This window comes from Haemorhous mexicanus, chromosome 8, assembly GCF_027477595.1.
Source record: "Haemorhous mexicanus isolate bHaeMex1 chromosome 8, bHaeMex1.pri, whole genome shotgun sequence".
In the NCBI taxonomy this organism is placed as follows: Eukaryota; Metazoa; Chordata; class Aves; order Passeriformes; family Fringillidae; genus Haemorhous; species Haemorhous mexicanus.
This window is the reverse complement of record NC_082348.1, coordinates 15432443-15452776: the sequence shown is the minus strand read 5'-3', so window position 1 is coordinate 15452776 and position 20334 is coordinate 15432443. Positions and strand designations below refer to the sequence as shown.

The 20334-nt window shown below is 54.6% G+C and overlaps 2 protein-coding genes across 6 annotated transcripts; one reads left to right on the top strand and one right to left on the bottom strand.

Moving 5' to 3' along the window:
- Positions 1–14: 14 nt before the first annotated feature.
- On the bottom strand, positions 15–12683 carry STK36 (serine/threonine kinase 36). 5 transcript variants are annotated; one of them, XM_059852862.1, is made up of 27 exons: positions 12568–12669; positions 12327–12427; positions 11330–11470; positions 10552–10629; positions 9995–10125; positions 9498–9747; positions 9004–9097; positions 8572–8741; positions 8156–8355; positions 7957–8077; positions 7703–7846; positions 7254–7433; positions 6947–7044; positions 6477–6582; positions 5568–5709; positions 5176–5303; positions 4471–4575; positions 4164–4262; positions 3880–3974; positions 3500–3563; positions 3217–3327; positions 2999–3073; positions 2441–2615; positions 1906–2053; positions 1543–1702; positions 547–1287; positions 15–446 (listed from the first exon to the last, which is right to left on the bottom strand). In XM_059852862.1, the coding sequence occupies exons 2-27, from the start codon at positions 12408–12410 to the stop codon at positions 261–263; spliced, it is 4026 nt and encodes a 1341-aa protein (XP_059708845.1). In that variant the 5' UTR covers positions 12411–12427; positions 12568–12669; the 3' UTR covers positions 15–260. The 5 variants fall into 5 exon arrangements, with proteins under 5 accessions (XP_059708845.1, XP_059708844.1, XP_059708846.1 ...); XM_059852861.1 differs by having other exon boundaries at positions 16–446; positions 12327–12432; positions 12568–12683; XM_059852863.1 differs by having other exon boundaries at positions 16–446; positions 12327–12662.
- On the top strand, positions 12672–19861 carry RNF25 (ring finger protein 25). The gene is made up of 10 exons (XM_059852868.1): positions 12672–12754; positions 12889–12963; positions 13035–13137; positions 13227–13294; positions 14017–14086; positions 14211–14282; positions 14987–15127; positions 15864–15953; positions 16460–16594; positions 16711–19861. The coding sequence occupies exons 1-10, from the start codon at positions 12717–12719 to the stop codon at positions 17431–17433; spliced, it is 1515 nt and encodes a 504-aa protein (XP_059708851.1). The 5' UTR covers positions 12672–12716; the 3' UTR covers positions 17434–19861.
- The last annotated feature ends 473 nt before the right edge of the window (positions 19862–20334 follow it).

Below are 20334 nucleotides of genomic sequence, written 5' to 3'. Positions count from 1 at the left end.
ACCGCGCCGGGAGCTGTACTGCCCCCTGGCGGCGCGGCGGAGCCCGGCGGCGCGGGCACGGCGCCGGGAGCCGTCGGGAGACGCGCGGTTACAGAAGGAACGGGCATTTTTTTCAGGGCCGGCTTCCCGCGGGGGATACCCCGGGTAAAGACGGCCTGGTAGAGTCCCCCTCAGGCGGACAACGCGGGTTGCAAGGAAGGTCCGGCTGGAGCCCGAGGAGGGTGAAGGAAGCGTCCGTGGCGTCCCGGGATGCCCGGGCGTCACCGCTCAGCGCCGGTACGCGACAACAGGCTGGACCCCGAGCGGCTGGGCGGAGCTGCGAGGCGGCGGAGGAGCAGCTCGCACTGGCGGCGGAAGAGCGACTCGCCGTGTCGGGCAAAAGGCGGCTGGGGACTGACAGCGGCCAGCGCGGCCAGCCTCTCGGTGGCTTTGAGGGACAGCAGGACCTGCACAGCCAAGAGAGGGACAGGAGTCACCCATTAGCTTGACCCTTGTCCCCACAGCTCCATCAGGTCCCGCAAAGGAGCCGAGGTCCCTGTGTCATACCCGCTGGATCCCAGGGTTATGGCTGAGGGCTCGCAGTGCCTCGAGGGCTCCCTCCCGCACGGTCTTCCGCGGGTCCTGGCAGGTCACCTGCAGCAGGAGGTCGGGGGCCCTGTTCTGGATCAGCAGATCCCGCAGCTCCTCCCCGCGCTGGCCCAGGTTGCTCAGGGCCAAGGCCGCGTTGTAGCACGTCTGGGCCCGCGAGTCGCTCAGCAGCCGGGTCAGCGCGGGCACGGCCCTGCCCAGCGTCCCCGCCGGGCAAGACGCGTGGCAGGCGGCGTTGCCCACTGCAAAGGTGGCTGCCCTGCGCACGCTGCTCTCCGGGTCCGACAGGCACTCCAGCAGCTTCTCCAGCCAACCGGGCTGGCTCTGCAGTACTGGGGAAAAGCTGTGCCGGAGCAGGTTGCCCAGCAAGTTGCAGGTTCTGGCCCGTATCAGGTGTTGGTTGTGACTGAGCAGGTAGGTCAGTGGCTGGTCAGCCACATCTGAGTCCCTCAGGATACTCTGGAGAAAGGGCAGGTGCTCTGAACAGGCCCGGGCCACGTGGGTCAGGAGAGATAGGAGGTCACTTGTGAGTATGACATTGTCTGAGGACAAGACAGACTTCAAGAAGGCAACAATGTGCTCTGAGGCAGCAGCTTCCCTCACCACTTGGTCTATGACCTGTATATCAGACACCACAAATTGGCACAAGAGGCCCATGGGGAGCTCGGTGAATGAGAAGGGCAGATGGTGAGCGCAGACCTAAGGCAGAAGGACAGACAGCACTGCTGAGTGCACTGTGCTCACACATGAGCCGAGCCAAGCAGCAGCTGAAGGCAGCCAGCAGCAGATCAGCGCAAGCTTAGCAGCCAGTCAAGCTTCTCCAAGGGCTGCATAGCACCCAAATGACATCCTTGTGTGGGCTGCCAAAATGATGTGAAGAGATGCCATGCACTGGGGACTGCAATGTAGGGAGGGGTCACCACAGTATGGGGGGAAGGAGGGCCAAGAGAGTACCTGCAGCAGCTGGGCAGGGATCTCGGTATCTTTCACAGCCTCCATGATCAGTGCTAAGGTGTCTTTATCCACATCCAGGGCAAAAGGGAAAGAAAGGAGCTGGCAGACCTGGATGACCACATCTGGGACAACCTCAGGGTCTTCATCTTTTCCTCCTTGCCTGAATTTGTGAAAGAGAGAGGGCTTAATACAGAGATGATCAGAAAAACCTCAGGGCAAGGGGCAAAGGGCATTCCCTGTACCAGGCACTAAGGAGAGGCCCTGCAAGTGCCAGGTCAGGAACTTCTCAGCCCTTGGTGTGCTCATGTCCATGCAACATTCAGCAGCTGAGCTCTGCCCACTTCAGCCCTCGCCAAAACTCACATCTGTGCCATGCATGCCAAGAAGCCAGGGGACAGCAGTCTCTTCAGTATCACCATGAGGATGCCATGGGACTGGGTGAGCTGAGGCAGACACTGGTGGGACTCACGAGTGAAGATGCTGAGGGCCAGGCTGAGGAATAACAGGGTTCCTGCAAAGAAAAGAGCAGGCAGAAGGGCAAAGCTAGAGAAGGCTGTAAAGTTTCTTCACTTCTATCTGTGCTACCTCAAGGCCGCTCCAGGGTGGATTTTATGATTCCCTACCCAAAACTGGAAAATCCCCACCTAGATGGTCACACCTGACAGAGTGGACATTCCCTGCAGCATAGACATCCTTTTTTGCTCCTCCACAGTCAGCTCAGCTGAACTGCTGCCAACCGGGCACAGCATGGACCAGCCCAGCCTTCTCTCCCCAGCAGACACCTCAAGAAAAACGACCTGAATCCTCTGGTCTCAGGGAACAGATGTGGAGAGGGACAGACATGGAAGGATGTGAAGCAGGGTCCAAGGCAGATGCCCTGCTGTCCCACAGCTCCTACCTTGAGGAGAGAGGAGGTTCCAGTCTGGCTCTGCCATGGGGTGACCAGCACCAGGGGGTAGATCTCCCTCCAGCGCTGCACTGTCGGTGCCCACATGAAGCACCACAGCAACAGAATGCCATACCAGGCTCCATAGCTCAGAGGAAGCAAAGCCCTGCTCCAAGACCACATCCTCCTAGAGGCAGAGAGGCAGATGTCAGAGGCCTTCAAGGTCTTCCATGGCTCCCCAGGGTTCTGATACATGGCTCTGCCAGTCCCATGGTTCTCTGAAGGTCAGGACTAGACTGACATGGGCCGGGAGTCCTGCTGCACCTTTCAGTAGTGTTGGTCCCAGGGCATCTCTGCCCTCCTTCACTCCAGTGTGTCCATGGATCACCCCTCCCCACCCACCACTCTCCCATCAGCTCTGCAGGGACACAAGGTGACTTTCATGGGGTTGTGCAGCCAAAACTGCACAGTTCCTGATTTCCCTCAGCCTTGTTACCAATGTGCATTCAGGCCTTTTTGCCACCACACCTTTTGGCAGAGACCAGGCAAAGGAGATGGCTAGACTGGTACCTGTTCAAAGAGTTTCAGCAGGAGGAAAAAGAACCCATCATAGAGACCAGCACCCATTGGCAGGGGGAGCTGCAGCTGTAAGAGAGTGGAAGACAGTCTGAAGCTGGGTGCTGGGCTCGAGGGCAGCAGCATCACACTTGCACCCTTCTGAGCCCATCTTTGCAACCTCTACAGTGGGGTATGAATGGATCCCCAGCTTTTCTGTCCCCATCCCATACCTCAGCAGGTGCAGTCAGCGCATTTGCTACCACTGGTAGGATCTTTTCTCTCTCGAGCTCCAAAGCCACCCCATGCTGACTGAGCTGTGCCAGGAGAAATGCTGCAGCACCCTGTGGGACAAGGAGAGTTCAGCATCTTTGGGACTTTCCCATCTGCTCAGTCACTACTGACCCTTCATCCCCTGGCCTCATCCCACCCTGAGTGAGGAACAGTAAGGCTCAAATGGGATGCAGGGGTCTGCAAGGCTGTCAATAGTGGCTCTGGCGGGGGGGGGTGGCTTACCACAAGGGACACAACAGGAGACTGGGTGATGAGATCCACAGCCAGGGCAACCATCTCCTCACACCTGAAATGCAGGGACTAGGAGAGAAACTCTATGTTCCCACACCTTCACATCATGCAGAACAACAGCATCCAAATCCACACGGCTGGGATGCAGCCACGTTTCAGGAGGAGCTCTGGTTCACAGCACCTCCTTGTCTGCACTGGGTTATCCTCACCACATCCCCAGCACCCACCCACACTGCCCAGCATTCTGCTGGTGTGTCTGGATCAGAGGGATCAGTGGGACCAGGTTCCAGCTCCGGGCAGTGTGCAGGACAGAGTGCTGTTCAGGGCAGGGCATGTTCCTCTCCCACCCATGAGTGAAAGTGTCTGCTTACCTCAGAGGGGATGCCTGAAGCTGCAGGGTGAGCAGGGCCAGCAGGTACAGAGAGGCTTCACAGGCTGCCTCCTGGGTTACCTCTACCACAGGGACCTACCAAAGGAACAGAAGTCATAGCAGGGAAGAAGGAGGTGTTTCTGGGCCTCGGAGGAGTACTGCACTCTTCTGATTAAACTCCCCAAAACTCCTCTTCTCCCACAAATTCATCTGACCAGTACTCAGAGGAATGTGTCCTGCTTGCCCACACTCCTACCCCTCCACCAGGGCTGTGGTCAGTCCTACCTCACCCTTCAAGAGCTGCATGAGGGAACCCCACAGAGATTGGCTCCTTCCCAGGTGCTGGCATAGGTTCGGGTAGGCATGGCAGCCAGCATAGAGGATCTGCAAGGCAGATGGGAGAGATGCCACCAGCCCCTGCAGACAGGTTCCACCCCATGGCTACCATGGGCTCATTTATTCAACAACTGACACCAGGCAGATGGGAACTATTGAGGCTAAGCTCACAGTTCCCTCTTTGCCATGCTCCTAATTCCAGAGCAAAGGCCCAGGCACCTCTGAGCAGAGCTAGATAAAAGGACTGGGCCATTACCTTCAGGATGTTCAAGGAGCAGCCTGGGTCCTCCAGTCTCCCCAGCAGTCTTGCAAGCTGCTGACTCTCTCCTTCCATAAGCTTTTCAGCTACTGCATGAGCAATCTGAAGCAAAGAGCCTGTTTTGCACTCTGGGCACCTGAAGCACTGCCCAGACTAGAAGAGTTTAATGCTAGCAACAATTTAATGAAAGAAAGCATCTGCTTCCTACATCTTGCCTGTGTCTACTAAGGGATACCTATCTGCCATGACCTAGCATGGCTTTGATGCGCAGTCCCAGAGTTGAGATGAGCAAGGTAAGATTTCTCCTCTGCTTCCCTCCTTGTTGACTCAGAGTTAAAGAATCGAATGTAAACCTGTAATTGTTTTCCCTCTTACTACCCCTTCAATTTCAGATTTCCTACAGTTCACATCACTGTAATAAAAGAATTCTTCATGTTTTCCCTGCATTGCCTAGTTCTTTACTTGGTCCATCTCACAGTTCAGATCCTATGTTTGAGTCTCTTAATTAATTCAAGAATCCTTACATTCCTAAGGTCACCTGTTAGCTGGGGAGGTGCAGGCCACAAATATGAGCCCTGCAGCCAATAAAGCCAGAGCATCCCAGCCCTCCACTCTACTGTTGAGAAAGAGATCCTCCTAGAAAGGGCTGCTGCACCTGGGAAGACCAAACCTCTTCACCCTGGTACAGAGAGCTGGTCTGACCTGCTGCTTGGCTTCCCGACAGCTGTTTCTCTCCAGGGGGATGCTGCATGCAGCAGCCAATGCAGCCAGGAAGAAGTCTGCCACACATGGGCTCTGGTCATGGGCTGACTTGCCTTCCACTGCTGCACCTGCACAGGGACAGAGCTGGGGAGTCATTGTGCTAAAGGTGCTGAGGGGCAGTTGGATGGCAAGAGAGAAAAAGTCACGCTTGTGACATAAGAAGGGTGAGATCTGGGATTGAGGGAGAGCCCAAGTTAGCAGGGGTCTGGACAGATAAATTTCAGCCACCTCTTCTGGCCAACAGCACTACAATGACCATCAGTGCTCTGATTGAGACCAAGGGGAGGAAGAAGAAACCCCAGGAAGAGGTGGCAAGCTGCTATGACTGCTACCTCGAAGAGCAGGCTGCTCTGAGATGGATCCTTGAAGGAGTCTGTTCAGCAGGGACTGATGCTCCTCTTGCAGCCTGGTGTAGAAGTGTGCAGAGATAGAAGGGTCTGTCGTGTCCAGGCTCTCACAGAGCTGGATGAAGCACTGGGGAAGACACAGGGATTGCCATCACTGCAGACTGAGTTTGAGATGAAAGAAAAGGACAGCACAAGAGGAAGCTGTGGGAGGACAGCAGAAATGGGAGAAAGACTCGTGCTGGAACTTCAGGGACCTCCAAATGCCCACTCCAGCCAGGTTACTGTATGGGACCCACATGTGCCTGCATGCTGCCAAAGTGAGGGGTACACATGGAGGCATGTGTCCCTCCTCACCTCTATCACAGCCTGGCAGAGCATGCCCAAAAGCTATTTTTGCTCTTGCTGACTCTGGTGCTAAAACAGGCAGCTTGAAAACAAAGGCTAAAAGATATCAACTGCAAGCCTGTATGCATCTCCTGCCCGAGCCACATGTGAATCATACTCCAATGCTGAGAACCCGCTGTGCCCACCCAGCACAATCCCAGCAACAGAACTCTTGGCAGCAGAGCCAGAGGTGTGTCTGGTGAAGTGACACTTTTTGTGCCAGAGTGTGTACAAGGGGCTGCACCTGCCATCGGCTCAGCCAGTAAAGCCACACCAGAATGGTAAGGCCAGTGAAAGTGCCCCCTCAGAGACCTTCTTTCTGTAGAATTGTAGACCTTCCTTTTGTGCAATTCCCCCCAAAAACCCCGATGGATGAGACAGCCTGCCCTGACAAGAATGTATCAGACCCCAAAGTTAGGAGCAGGGTCCTCAGGCTGCGTTCCTCCAACATACTCAGGAAACCCCGTAGCTTCTGTCCCTGGGGCAGAGGGTGTGGAGGAGCACCCTTACCAGGAGGCTTTGCTGGCAGAGTCTCATCTCACTGTCGACTGGCACAGCCAGCAGCTCCGGCAGCAGGGACAGGAAGCAATCAGCACTCTTCTGAATGGCCTGCAGGCTGGGGGGGGTGGGGGGGTGCGGGGGGCAGCAGGGACAGATGAGTGCAGAGAAACATAGCCCCTTGCTGTGAGGACAGGCCCACACGGCCCTGGCTAATGGAGCAGGCAGCACACACTCACACTGTGAGCTGCTGTCAGCAGGCAGCACAACCAGACTTGTCAACTGTGCCTTTCCTTCAGTTAATCCCATTCAAGGAAAGTGCTCCTCTGTGAGCACAGCAATATGGCATGAAGCACTTAGACCATGATGCTACCCCACAGAGGGAACTCCAGCTGCAGAGTATGAACATCACCCTTCCACCTACTGCCTGTGGTCCCCAAAGTGGCCACACAAGACCTCAGGGAACAGAAGGTTGTCCCTACCTGTCCTTTTGCCCGCTCTCCTCCAGGCTACATTCACTGCTGAAATAAACTTCAGTCACCATGAGGAGGTCTGTCAGCACAGCGATACACCAGGGCTGCTGCAGAATCCAGAAAGAAACCACAAATGGGGATTGTCTGCTGGCCATCCCCACACCACTACCACAGGATCGTTCCCTACCAGAACCTCCCCCTTTTCAAGGGTGCCTGGAAGAGGAACCTGTGAGCCAGCAGGACACCAGGGCCTCCTCAGCACCAGCACTCTGTAGGGCTGGAAGGTGCCCATATTTCCCCGAGGTTCTACACCCACCTGCTTGGTGACACCACTTTCCAGGATCTGCTTGGCTAGACACAGCAGGGACAGAGGCACATTCAGTTCTTGGCAGAAGTGGTCCAGCAGTTCAGCATCACACTGGGTAGACAGGAGGTTGCCAATAACACGAAGCACAGAACGAAGATGGGAGGCTCCCTCCAGCATCCCTTCCAGCACCTGGACACAGAGAAGCCAGAAGAGCTTACAATGAGCAGCAGTTTTGGTGTCTCCACCAGCCATGGAACAGCCCTTCAACCCATTCAGGCACGGGACAGCCGAGGAGCAGGTGGCAAGCCAAGTGCACAAGACAGCTCCAACTCCTGGAGAAGCAGAGGATCTTTTTGCTGGCTGGACTGAGGATTCTCCATATGTTTCCAACCTAATCCTAATGAAGAAGGCAGCATCCAAGTCTCCGGCCTTAGTTGCCTGGGCCAGCCATCACTTACCTGCTGAGCAGAGTCTGCCAGGCGGTCCTGGACACGGTGCTGGAAAGCTGGGTCCCTCAGCAGGCTCAGAGGCAGGCTCAGCTGCATGGTGGAGGCCTCAGTGTCCTCAATCAGGTGCTGCCACTCCTCATCACTCTCCAGCTCCTAGCCACAGAAGAGAGAGGACTGGTGCCACAGATCCTGACAGTCTCAGGGTCTCTGTAGCAGCCCCTGGCAACTGGGCCCTGCTGTCCTCACTGAAGACACCATCTTACCTCAGTCACCAGGTCCACAATGCTGTGCCTGCTGCAGGGCTCTGCTCTGCCAGCACCAGGCTGTGGAGGGGAACCTGTTTCAAGAAACTCCCACTCATAGTCTTGAGAGAGGCCGTGCTGCCTGGCCAAGAAAACAGTACAGTCAGTGAAAGACCTTTCCTTTCCCTCTTCCTCCTGCCCCAGCCTCTGCCTCCCTCACCCTGGGATGGGAGGACACTCCTCAAGCTCCCGCTCTGCTGTGCTGCTTTTTCCTTGCAGGAGATATGGATTCTTCTCATTGGAGGCAGCCAATGGCTCCCTCTCCTCAGGGGCTGCCTTCCCTGATGCTGCTCTGGGCCTATGTGTGGGATGTCCATTGACAGAATCCTTCATAGATGCATCATCTGCCTTCAGTTGCTCCTGGTGATGTCAGAGAAGCTTGGTCAGGGCAGGATTACTCAGTCAGATGAGTCCCCTAGACCCCACCACCATGAGCACCCCACATCCTGCCTTGTGTGCTGCTGACATCCCAGCCTGACCCATGTACTCCTGTGTTTTCCCCCACGGCCCACTTCAGTGTCCTTCCTTTGCCTTGACTGTGAGACATAGCCAGGGGAACCTCAGACTTTTCTTCACCTTTTTCTCTGTCTCTTCAACAGTCTTCTGCTGGGCCTTTCTCAAGATCCTGGACGAGCTGCTCCTGGGCGCCATGGAATGGACTTGCTGCTCCTTCAGGGCCTGCAGCTCTGGAGACAGCTTGACAGTGAAGGGGTTTGAAATCCCATGCTCTTCTGTGTCATCAATCACTGGGGAGGCGAGAGGAGAACTTCAGCAGCAGCTCTCTCTTGAGACACAGAGTGATCTCTCTTGAGATCCCAGGGGAATCCCTAGGGACCCAGAGCAAGACCAGGACCAGGAGCTAGGAGTCAGTGCTTGGAAAAAAGCTGAGAGGAGAGAGGCATAGACCAGGACAGTAAAAATAGTAGGGCAGGGAGGTCCCTCCCAGTCTCCAGATAGTAGTAGAAGGAAATAGACCTGGACAGTTTTGGAAAAGGAGTAAGTACTCACCAGTAACCCGTCCAGCAATGAAGGGGTGAGAAAGCAGCTCTGGCCATGACAGGCGCTCATGGGGGTCCTTCATTAGTAATCCCTGAAGGAAGCTCTGCAGAGCAGCAGGATCACTGACACATGTTCAGCACCCACCAGTGAGCATAGTGTACCCAGCAGTCTCTGTCACTGAGGGCACCCAGGAGGCCTGCCTTTCCTGCCTAGCTCTGGGAAAGGAGTAGCTCTAGTGCTTAGGGCAGATAGCAAGGCATTTCCCTTAACAACCCAATAAATCACTCCTCTGCTGTTGGACCCAGTTTCCCAGCTTATGGACAGCAGACATTTGATAACAGTGATAAAGATTCCCCTTCCAGGAGGTCCAGGTCTCATTGCTTTTCTGTGTTCTGAAGTCCCTGCTAGGGGACATAAAAGCTAAGAGTGACCCACCAGGGCAGCAGGCAAGGCCAAAACTGCATTAACAGATCTCACACTACAGACAGGGCCTCAGCCCTTACCTTGAATTCTGGGCTTATGGTCATGGGCCATTTGACAGGGTCCTTGATGATGAGGCTGACAAGCTGGAAGATGCTGTTGGTGTAGAAGGGAGGAGTGCCCACAAACAGCTCGTACAGGATGCAGCCCACAGACCACAGGTCTGCTGTGTGGTCATATGGCCGCTCTTCCACCAGCTCAGGCGACATGTACAGCGGGGTGCCCTTGATGGACGTCAGCACCATGGTGTGGATGCTCATGGCACGGGCAAACCTGCTCAGAGCAAAGCACAAACCTCAAGTTCAGGCTGAAACATATGTTGCAGCTCCCAGGGAGTTCCCTATGAGTTTATCAATACTTCTTCCCTCTAGAGGACAAAATCTCCCCTCTCTGCTTAACCTCGAAATATGCACAGAATTCAGGCCCCCTTCCATACTCCCCCACTCCTCTAGAGTATCCAGGAAACCCCTTAGCTGCTCCAAGGCCCAACACTCCCCTCCAGCTGGCCCCCAGCACTCACCCAAAGTCACAGAGCTTGACAACACCATCTTTGCCCAGCAGGATGTTCTGGGGTTTCATGTCACGGTGCAGGATGCGGTGGGAGTGCAGGTAATAGAGAGCAGAGATGAGTTGGGCAGCTATGATCTGGACCTGGCAGAGACACAGAAGCCTCACCCTCTGTCCCATGGTGCCACCCACTGGCACAACCACGGGGGCTAGGTCCCTTATGGCCTGGCTCCCACACCACTTCTACTTTTATCCTGTTTGGGGCAGGGACCAACCCCAGCCGTGGGCCAGCAGATTCTTGGAGTGAGCCAATAGCCAAGGCAGTCTAGTGCTGTGGCCCTTGTAAAGGGAACAGAGAAACTGAGGTCTCTGCAGGACCCCACTGTCACACAATGCCAACATGACCCCCTCTCCATCCTTTTCAGAAGCTCTGCTAGGTAAAGTCCCAGAGGCACCCTCACCCTCCTGACATCTCCTGGCTCACAGCAGAGACCCTCTGCCTGCAGGCACACAGGTCCTGCTTTCTCTAGCCTGCAGCAAACACTGCACGGCCACTGCAATGACAGACACCTGGTTCTCAGGCAAACTCCCATCATCCTCCAGGATCTGGAAGAGCTCTCCCTCTGCGTAGTCAGTCACTACCACCACCTGGAGGGAAGAGCAACATAGTGAGATCAGACCCTGGGGACCAGGACAAAGCAGGGTAAGAAATTTGAGGGAGGTGTTAGGGTGCCATCATGCAAAGCCCATCAGCTTGGGCTGGGACCTGGAATGGAAGAGAGCTCCCATAGCTGCACTGCAGCAAGGACCTGGTATATGGCAGAGGTCTTGTAGCTGTCCATATCTCAGACAGCCAGCAAAAACAAGGCAAGAGGGAAGGACAGGACAAGCCCAGAATGGTACTGCCAAGACCAGTGGGTAGAATCACTCCCTGAGCTTGTTTTGAATCTGATGTCCAATGACTTTATTTCATGTTCCCATGTGCCACAGAATAGTCTTCAGTCCTCTCTTATCACATTATATCCGTGAGAGTTTAAATCAGTGAAAAGGCAGTCTCTGAAGAGACTGATGAGTGAAGAGTGAACTGCATCTTGTGATCTCAAACCACTCCTCCTGCATCCCACAGCCCCTGGTCAGCTCCTTCACCTCTGCATATGACCTAGTGCAACCGGCACAGGTGGTGGCTCCCCACACGGCACATACTAAAGGGCTCTGAGAAACACTAACGAGACCCTGGGATGAAGTCACCAGCATCTCCTGAGATAGATGTCCCTACAACGGCAGGGGACAGCCCTTGTTCCCCTGCCCCAGTCAAGCAAAAGCCTTTGCCTGGAGTAATCCCCTTCACCTCCTTAGCAGTCTCAAAGCTGTCAAGCATCTGGATGATGTTGGGGTGATGAAGGCCTCTCACAATCTCAATTTCCCGCTGCAGGTTCTTCAGCTCCTTCTCAGACCGCCCCACCTTGGGGATGAACTTCAAGGCCACCACCTTTCAAAGCAGGAAAAGCTGGGATCAGGCCAGACTCCTGGTCAGACCCACCCTGGCAAAGGCTGCTTTTAACCCAAACAGGGTTCCAGCTGAACACAGACCATAGAACAATGAGACACTTGTTGACTGGGTCCCTTGGACCTAGGGCTCTCCCCAGGCCCTTGCACATCAATACTGGTGCTCACACTTCTTTTCACACTGGCATTTAAAGCAAAGAAAAGTAATCAGTGAACACAGATAAAACCAGGACTTCAGAAACATGGGGCATGACCTCGAGATGTTGGTGAACAGCAGGCCTAACGTGAGTCAGCAGTGTGCCCTGGAAATGAGGAACACTAGCAGCACCCTGGGCTGTATCAACAGGCAGGAACTGCAGCAAAGTGATTACTGACCTTTATTTCTAATCTTGTGCACCATGTTGGGAATATTGTGGCCAGGTTTTTGGCCCAGAAAGACATCAACAGGCTGAAACAAGTATAGCAGAGAGACCCATGATGGTGAGGGGACTGAAGCATGTGGGAGGACAACACTGGGATTACAAATTGAAACGGAGGGAGGTTCAACTTGATAAGAGGAAAACACATTCATCCTAATAATAGTCAGGCACCAGCTATGGGTTCTTGTCTTTGGGGTTTCAGAGGATCTAAATTTAGTGCTGGCTCTGTTTTGAGGTCTTGATGTCGCTCCTGATGTCCCTTGAATCCAGATGACTTAATGCCAGCTGGAGCTGGTCAGGACCGTCAGCAGAAAGCTGAATGAATGCCGAGTCCCAAAATCCTGGCAGAGTCTTCGAATTCAAGATGCACAGAAATCAGCCCCGGCCACACACAGCAGAGCCCCAGCCCTCTCCCCTCACCTGGGCGCTGTGCTTCCGGCGCCCCTTGTACACGCGTCCAAAGGACCCTTCGCCGATCACTTCCAGGACGTGGTAGTTCTCCATCGCTCGGGACGGGGCCGCTGCGCTGCCGAGGCAAAGAGGCCGGTGAGGCGCAGCGTGTCCCCTTCCGCGGGCACCTCTCCTCCCGCGGGACTGCATCCGGCGCTCGTTCCCCTGGGCGAGCGTCGTCCCCCCCGCCCCAGGCTTTGTTCCTGCCCACCGGCTGGAAGGCAGGACGAGCTCCGAGCCCTGGTGGCAGCGATCCCGCTGCGGGATGAACCGCGCCGCGCCCCGCTCCGGTCCCGGACCCGCCGCCGAGGCGTCTCCTGGCAACGGGCTCGCCCTTCCGTTTCCGGGGCGAGCGGGGAGATGGCGGCGGCCGGTGAGGAAGCGGAGGCGACGGACTGGTAACAGCTCCCGTATCTTACCCGGTCTCTGCACCCTCCCACGTGCCCGCACCCTTCCCGGTCCCTGCACCCCCGCTGTCCCGCACCCCCAGCCCGCCGGAGCCGTCTGACCCCCGCCTGGTCGGTTCCCGCAGGGCGCTGCCGCCGGAGGTGGAGGTGCTGGAGTCCATCTACCTGGAGGAGCTGCAGGTGGCGCGGGGCCTGGGCAGGTACGTCCTACGTTCCCCATCCCGGCCCGACCCCGCGCCGCCCTCCTCACCCCGAGCTGCCCTTTCTGCAGGTGGGAGCCCTGGGAGATCAGCATCACCCTGCACCCTGCCACGGCCCAGGACCAGGACTCCCAGTACGTCCGCTTCACCCTGGTGCTCTCCGTGCCCCCTCAGGTAGGCTGCCCGCGCGCCCCCGCACCTCCAAGCCTCGGGCCTCTCCACCTTCCCCTTGTTGTGCTTTGGGTGTTTCTCTTTTATTCTAGTATCCTGATAAAGCTCCGGAGATCTCCATCAGGAATCCACGGGGGCTGTCAGATGAGCAAATTCAAAAGTGAGTGCCAAGAGGGTGAGGATTGGCAGTCCTTTCCTCCAGAGATCCAGGAGGCAGAACTGATGGACAAGCCTTCTGTAATTCACATGACTTCCCATGTCTGGTTACCAAATGGATATGGGTCCCTAAATCACTTTGTCCTAAATCTCTCAGGAGCCACTGGTGCCAAATTTAACACGGAGGGGTCCACCTTGTGGTTATTCCCCTGTGGTTCCCCTGAAATGTTATTTGAATCCCTGGGGCCTTGAAAGTTGCTGGTTCTGCCCTGACAGAGGTGGGACTGTTCCAAGTCCTTGGGCAGCCCATTGTTGCCTTTGTGCTTTGGTCCTTGGCACAGTGGAATGTGTGCAGAGACCTTGGTGCCTGCCAGCAGTACAAGAGGACATTGGCTCCCAACAGATCTGCTCAGGGGCTGCTGTCAGATAAACAAACCCTGTCATTCACCAAAACCAAGGGGTGCTGGCTGAGCTCAAGCTGAGGCCATCAACAAACCTGTTCCTGCAAGTCCTATCATAACAAAGGCTTCCTGTGCACTGGCTTGTGGGGAGCCAGGACAGCACATGAATATGTGTGTGTATGTGTGCCCATCCTGTGCTCCAAGCAAAGCCTGAAGGCCAGTGTTCTCTTTTTAACTCCTGTCATAATGGCAGGATGGCAGGTATGTGGGACAGTGAAAAGGTGTAGCTAAATTTGTGTTAAGGATTTCTGCTGCTTTGCTGTAGGATTTCCCAGACCCTCAGAAGTGTTGCTGAAGCCAGGCTGGGGACAGAGATGCTCTATGAACTGATCGAGGTAAGAGTGAGGAGATTGGGTGTGACCAGCCACAGACACTGATCCCTGACTGCCCAAGGGGTAGGACATCCCTGAGCCCATGGGCAGGCCAGTGAGTAAAATGTTTGCTTTAATGCTTTCACAGAAGGGAAAGGAGATCCTCACTGACAACAATATTCCTCAAGGACAGTGTGTAATCTGCCTCTATGGATTCCAGGTAGGCATATGTCTCCTGACCCCACAAACTGACTGGGAAGTGAGGCAAGAGAACAGGAAGTCTGACACTGGGATATCAGCCTGGGACCAAGATACACCCCAGCAGCCCCCTGCCTCCCATTCTGCACAGGGGCCTTCCTAGTGCAATACATGCTGCTCTTCCCATCAATTTCTAGATAATCTTCTACAGAATATGGGCATGGGGCAGCGAGAGATGCTGGAACATCTCCAAAGAAGCATAGGTTCTGGGGCTAGTTGATGGTGCATTTCAGCTTCCCTGTGTTGGCTACACCTCACCTGGAGTTCAGCACACAGGTGGTCAGGAGGCACTAGAACATATCCATGCAGGTGCTGAGGTCTGTGGGGACAGGGAGCAGGCCTTACCAGGGTTGCAAGGAAAGTCAACACCTGCCTAGGAAGGAGAGAACACCAGGTGGGAAGATTGCACAGGAACACATGCAGAGAAATCAGTCATAAAATCTTTGCATCTTGACATTAGGAGTGTTTCTGACATTTGAAACAAGAGACAGCATCCCAGAAATTGCTGAGGGAGTGGAGCTGCAGCCCAACAGATGATGTTAGGTGGCTCTGCTAGCACTAGTTCCCCATGGATACCACTGACATGGAAGTAAAAACCCAGCTCAGCTGGGTGGTTACATACTCTTTGCTTAGAAATCCTTCAAAGATGCACTTTTGTCTTGACAGGAGAAAGAAGCCTTCACAAAGACCCAGTGCTACCACTACTTCCACTCCCACTGTCTGGCCCGCTATGCCCAGCACATGGAGGAGGAGATCCTCATGCAGCAGGAGGAGAGAGAGCAGCACCTTGCACCATCCCCCAAACAGGTACTGGGTTCTCCTTCCTTGGCCCCCTGCACAGACCCTTGTAATGTCTGTATCGCCTTCTTTGGCACATGGAGCCTGTGCTGAGAATCAATGGGGATTAGACTGAGTTATCTCCAAGGGCCCTTTCTGACCAAACTAGTTGGTTTATTGGATCTCTGGGTCAGTGCCTGCTGTGTGAGGGGGTAAGGGAGTTGCATTTTTAGACTTCTGGAGCCACAGAAGTTAGAAAAAAGGGCTCCTTCCCTAGTCCTAGTCCTTGAACTGTGGGGGGTAGCGGCAGGGTAAACACAAATCATCTGTGTTTAGGGGTGATAGTACCTGCCTAGCATGTGTTGGAATAATTGTCAGCTGCAGAGCGAACAGCTGAGCATGGAACAAATCAAAGGCTCCTTCCTACAAACCTTTCAAAGAGGTGCTGCCTTGATGACACACTCAACTTTGGAGCAGAAAGAATACATCCTAGGCTGAGGGCTGAAGCCTTATGTGTTGACAGAGGTGCTTTGTAAAGCAGTCAGCTGCTGGAGCACAAATCCCAGCATGCCTCATGTGGAGACACCTTCCATAGCAGTTGCTGAGACACCAGGCTGCTTTCATGCTGCTGGAACCCCTCTGGGCTTCCTTGTCTTGGCAGAAGAGTGAAGAAGACGACCCTGTTCTGCTTCCAGGGTGGGGTTATGAGGCAGTGCATGAGCTGGATCACTGACAGGGTTTGCTGTCCTCTCTTGCCTCCCCACAGGAAGTTGGTGTACAGTGCCCTGTCTGCCGGGAGACCCTGGTCTATGATCTCTGTGCTCTGAAGGCAGCGCCGCCCCCGCAGCACCCTCTGGTAAGAGATGGGGGCTCACCTGCCCAGCTGTGCATCCTCACTGGGTAGCTTCAACTGGGACATTGTAAGGGATGAATACATGCACACTATCTGAGGTCCTCCTAGATGTCCCATCCAAAGGGCAGCTTACAAAGCAGGTTCAGTTTTATCACCCTGAGTTGAGCAGATGTGGTGAGGGAGAGGTTGTTCTGACATGGGGAACATCCCTGCACTCACTGGGATACAATCAGGTCAGGAGAGTGACCTGATGGTAGCTGCTCTGCATCCTGCCCCACGGCAGGATGGCCCAAGGCCGTCACTGCAGAAGCAGTGGGTCTGCACTGGCATGCTCAGCTTCTTGTCCAGGGATTTCCCATGCATCTGTAGGCCTGGTCAGTGTGGCAGAAGGAAGTGGGTTGCCTGCCACTGTGCAAAGAAGGGTCTGGGGAGTAGCTCCCAGCCCTGCCATGCCTATCCATGCTAGGTGTTGAGAGAGCCCTTACCTTGCCTTGCTTTCTTCTGCTCAGGAGCCATACAGGCCAGATGCCAAGGTGCTGCAGCATCAGGAAGAACTGCGGCTGATTTTCAAGAGACAGCAAGAGAAAGGGGGAATCATCGACCCCGAGGCAGAGAGGAACCGATATTTCATCAGCCTCCAGGCGGTATGGCACTGGGGGCAGAGAGCTTCTGAGGGGGCTCTGGGCTGCAGGACCAAGCACTGTCATCTGCTGTGGGACACCTTTGTCCTTTTCTTAGCCAGTGGCTTTTTTTCTTTCAGCCTCCAGTTGCTGTGGATCCAGGCCAAGCAGCCACTGCCTCTGAGCTGTCGGTGAGTGCCCGTGCTGCAGACATGCCCCAGCCGCCCAGCCAAGCCTTGGCTCCCGAGCCAGCTGGGGCGTCAGAGCCCACGGTGGAACCTGGGCAGCCTGAGAGGTGTGCTGTGCCCAGAGAGCAACTGAGCAAGAGGGAGAGACACAGAGGGGAGAGGCCAGGCTCCAGAGGCCGGGGCAGGCAGCTGTGCAGTGTCTCGCAGGAACCAGGAGAGGAAGCCTGTCATCCACTCCACGGCTCCAGGGGGCCCAGGGTCTTCAGCCAGAGAGCAGAGCGTAGACCTACTGGACGGCACAGCCAGGAGTTTTCAAAGCCTCCCAGTAGAAGCAGGGCTGCTCCTTTGGCTGAAAGAAGAGAGTTGTGCTGTGAAGATCCCTCACCAGCAACAGAAACTGTGGTCTTGAAAGAGGAGCACCATGACGTGGAGAAATGGAGCACAGAGGAGGGGACTGAGGCCCGGGACAGGAAAAAGGAGAACCTAATGTTCAACCACAGTGATCACAAAGCTGCCCCCAACTGGCAGGGCCACCACAGGCCCTGGGATTGTGGAAGATGGGAGAGGTCCAGAGTTCAGGAGCGTCGTTCCTACCCCAGAGCACCAAGAGGGCGAGGGGTGTTCAGGCCCAGTGGACATCGAGAAGCCCATCTTGAGAAGGAGAGTGGCTCCTAGCAGGAATGATGAGGGGCTGGGCTGGGGGGGGAAAAGGGCTGTTTCTGGAGAGAACAATGAAGCAGTAGCAAGCAGATATTGTACCCCCTGGAAGGGAGGAGGCAGATGATACATGGGACAGGGTGGGACAGGCAGTGTAACCAGGGTATGTGCAGTGTAAAGCATCCTAGCATGTGCAGCTGGCTGTTACCAGCATTGGAGAAGTGGAACCTTGACAGATCATATCAGCCTTGGTCTCAGAGGACCCAGAAGACAGAGGTAGCTTTGGGGACCTGCAGCCATTGTCACTATAGGTGAAATGCCAAGAGATGTGCACACCTACAAAGCAAAAGTCTGAGCCCAGCATGGTGCCATGGCAGAGCCAGTGTGGCAAGACCTTCCCTGGAAGCCAGTGGAGCTGTGGTGGTGCCAAATGCCAGGACAGTGTCTTGGAGCTCAGTTCCACTTGCTCTGTCCCCCATTCCTTCTCAGAGGCACTTTCTCAACTGCGAGGATTGGCCAGGCAAATCCTTATTACACAGGACATTGCCCAGTCCCAGCCAGGACATCCAAATTAAGCTTAAGTCAGCACTTAAGGCAGGTCACAGCTGTCTGGTGGCTAAGGCTTCACCTTGGCTCCTGCTTCTACAGGAAGCCCATATTTAGCTGGAGCTCCTGCCCTGTCTTTCAGTTGCTTTTGTGCAGGCTGAAGCTGATGGGGGAACCTCCGAAGAGAGTACTCTGTTTTGTAACCTCTGTGTGTCAGAAGACCCCTCCATGGCCAGGCTGTCTCTTAGCACTTCTGACAACCCAGAACTGAAGACATGCCCCAGTATTTTGGACACAGCTTACCCTCCTGTAATCTTCAAGCTGATATTGCTTAAATGAGGATTTGCTGTTTAAACTAACTTGGTGCAGTTCTATCTGCTGCTGCTTCACAGATGTAAATGGTGTCCCATTTAGAAGCCACGAAGAGTGATCCCAAGCCTCTGAAGTGGGGCAATGCAATTAAATTAATTTGTTGGGTCTTCTCCAGAGCCTGCTCCCCCTTTGTTTCCTCTGCCCTCTTGCTCCTGTTTGTTGCTTTTTGGAGCAAAGGTGTTGATCCCTGGTATTTCTCAATTCCTTCCCTGTTCCCTGCAACAAGGGCTGAGGCAGAGACTTTCCCCTGGCCTTTCTGGGTGGCAGGAGGGCTCCCTGCTTTGCCTGGCTTAGTGTAAGCTCTCTGCCTCACCTGGACAATACTGATTCCTTCACACTTGTTTGTGCCTTGTCCCCCACCTCTTGTGCCCACACATGGGTTGGTATTGTCTTCCTCCTTCTGCTAAGTGCAAAAATAGCAGTGCTACAATGGACTTGCCAGAACTTCATATGAGATCCCCAGGAAACCAACAGCAGTGTGTGCCAAGAGGGCATTTGCCAGTGCGCACATCTGTCTGGCTGAGCTTTGGCACATGAAAGCTGCACTACCCCCTTTCTTGACTGAGAACTCCTCATCTGCTGCCCTGCTTAGTCCATACCTGGTCTTGACCTGAATGGGTCAGTTTATCCTGCTGCCCAAGAACCTTCTGTGCTTAAATTTCCAACACAGGTCTATCTTCAAGCCTAATGCTTTAAAATATTTCTTTTTTTCTCCCTCCTTGGCCTGAGCCTACCCTACCTGTCCTGGGTTGGCTGATCGGAGAGACAGATGTTGTGCCTTCCTGCAGATGGGGGCTGAGCACTCATGCCCTGAAGAGAGCCCTAATTTTCCTTCAGTGGTCCTTCTGTTCAGCTGGTTTCTGGGGGAATGGCCTGCCCACACTTGGATGAAAAGGTGCAAACTTTACTTGACATTGGTGCTTGTTCTGCTGCCTCCTGCCTTCTCTGGTGAAACTGCTGTGTTCCAAGAAAGGCATTTGATTGTGTCCTGAAAGAAACATGGAAGATCTCTGCCCCTCACAGCAGCTGAAGTAATCCTGGGACAGGATTATCCACAGGACAGAGGCAAGAGGAGGGCTAAGCTTGGCTTCCTCTGGTGAGCCAGGATTACTCTCAGCAGAAACATTGCTGTGGCATGTTTGGAGCATGGGAATTCAGCCATGGAAATCAGAGTAAGGACTTGGATTACTTCAATCAAGTGCCAGATGTGTTAGTGGGAAGGGATTTTTCCCTGGGAATAGTGCTTTAGTAAGGGTCCTCTCTGACTCACTGCTGTCAGCCTGGAGCAGAGGGCATTTTGCAACAGTATGTGGAAAAGAATTTGGGACTAACAAACCAAACCTCCCAGTCAGAGGGGAGGAAGAGAGCTTGCACGCAGACCTGGGTCCCCTTGCTTGGTGTCCACCTGTGTCACTCACCTACCTCACAAGGCTGTTGTGAGGCTTAACTGGCAAAAGCCCTCAGGCCAGGCAGAAAGGCACTGGCAGCATCTGTAGCATTAACACTATTAAAAGCAAGCAGCAAGAGATATTGCGTGTGGTGGCATCGGGTCCCTCTGGCTCCCCCCCAAACATTCCCCATCCTCCCAGACTGCTGTGGGACATTTGCCAGTCACTCACTGGCCAGTTTTGACCCCCAGCTTTGAGGGAAGAGGCAGGATCTGAGCAGCCAGCCTCTGCAGGATGGCCGAACAAAGGGTTTGAGATGCCAACCAGCAGCATCCTAATCCGTCACTAGCAAAACATTTGTGGAAGTCTGGGGTTGCATTAAAGCAGTGCCTGTCTGCACCAAAGTCCATCCAGGTGCCAATAGACTGTGCCCCTGTGTATTTCCCTGTGTTCTTGGTCCCACAGGACAGAGGCAAGAGGAGGGCTAAGCAGTGACCTACAATTTGGGTTTGGCTTGAAACCCACTCCCCCAGCCCAAGCAAGGTGATGCAACCCCCAAAACTGACCACATTAACATAGGACTGGCTCTGAGGAAACTACTCAGGATTGTGAA

Excerpts from the sequence above, each read along its gene's own strand:
- STK36 (XM_059852863.1), bottom strand. The coding sequence starts at position 12,506 with ATGCAGTCCCGCGGGAGGAGAGGTGCCCGCGGAAGGGGACACGCTGCG. Across the intron at positions 5,304-5,567 it reads AGAGCAGCCTGCTCTTCGAG|GTGCAGCAGTGGAAGGCAAG; the intron begins GTAGCAGTCATA and ends GTCCCTGTGCAG. Across the intron at positions 3,328-3,499 it reads CTCCTGTTGTGTCCCTTGTG|GGTGCTGCAGCATTTCTCCT; the intron begins GTAAGCCACCCC and ends CTTGTCCCACAG.
- RNF25 (XM_059852868.1), top strand. The coding sequence starts at position 12,717 with ATGGCGGCGGCCGGTGAGGAAGCGGAGGCGACGGACTG. Across the intron at positions 14,283-14,986 it reads TCTGCCTCTATGGATTCCAG|GAGAAAGAAGCCTTCACAAA; the intron begins GTAGGCATATGT and ends TTGTCTTGACAG. Across the intron at positions 16,595-16,710 it reads ATTTCATCAGCCTCCAGGCG|CCTCCAGTTGCTGTGGATCC; the intron begins GTATGGCACTGG and ends TTTTTCTTTCAG.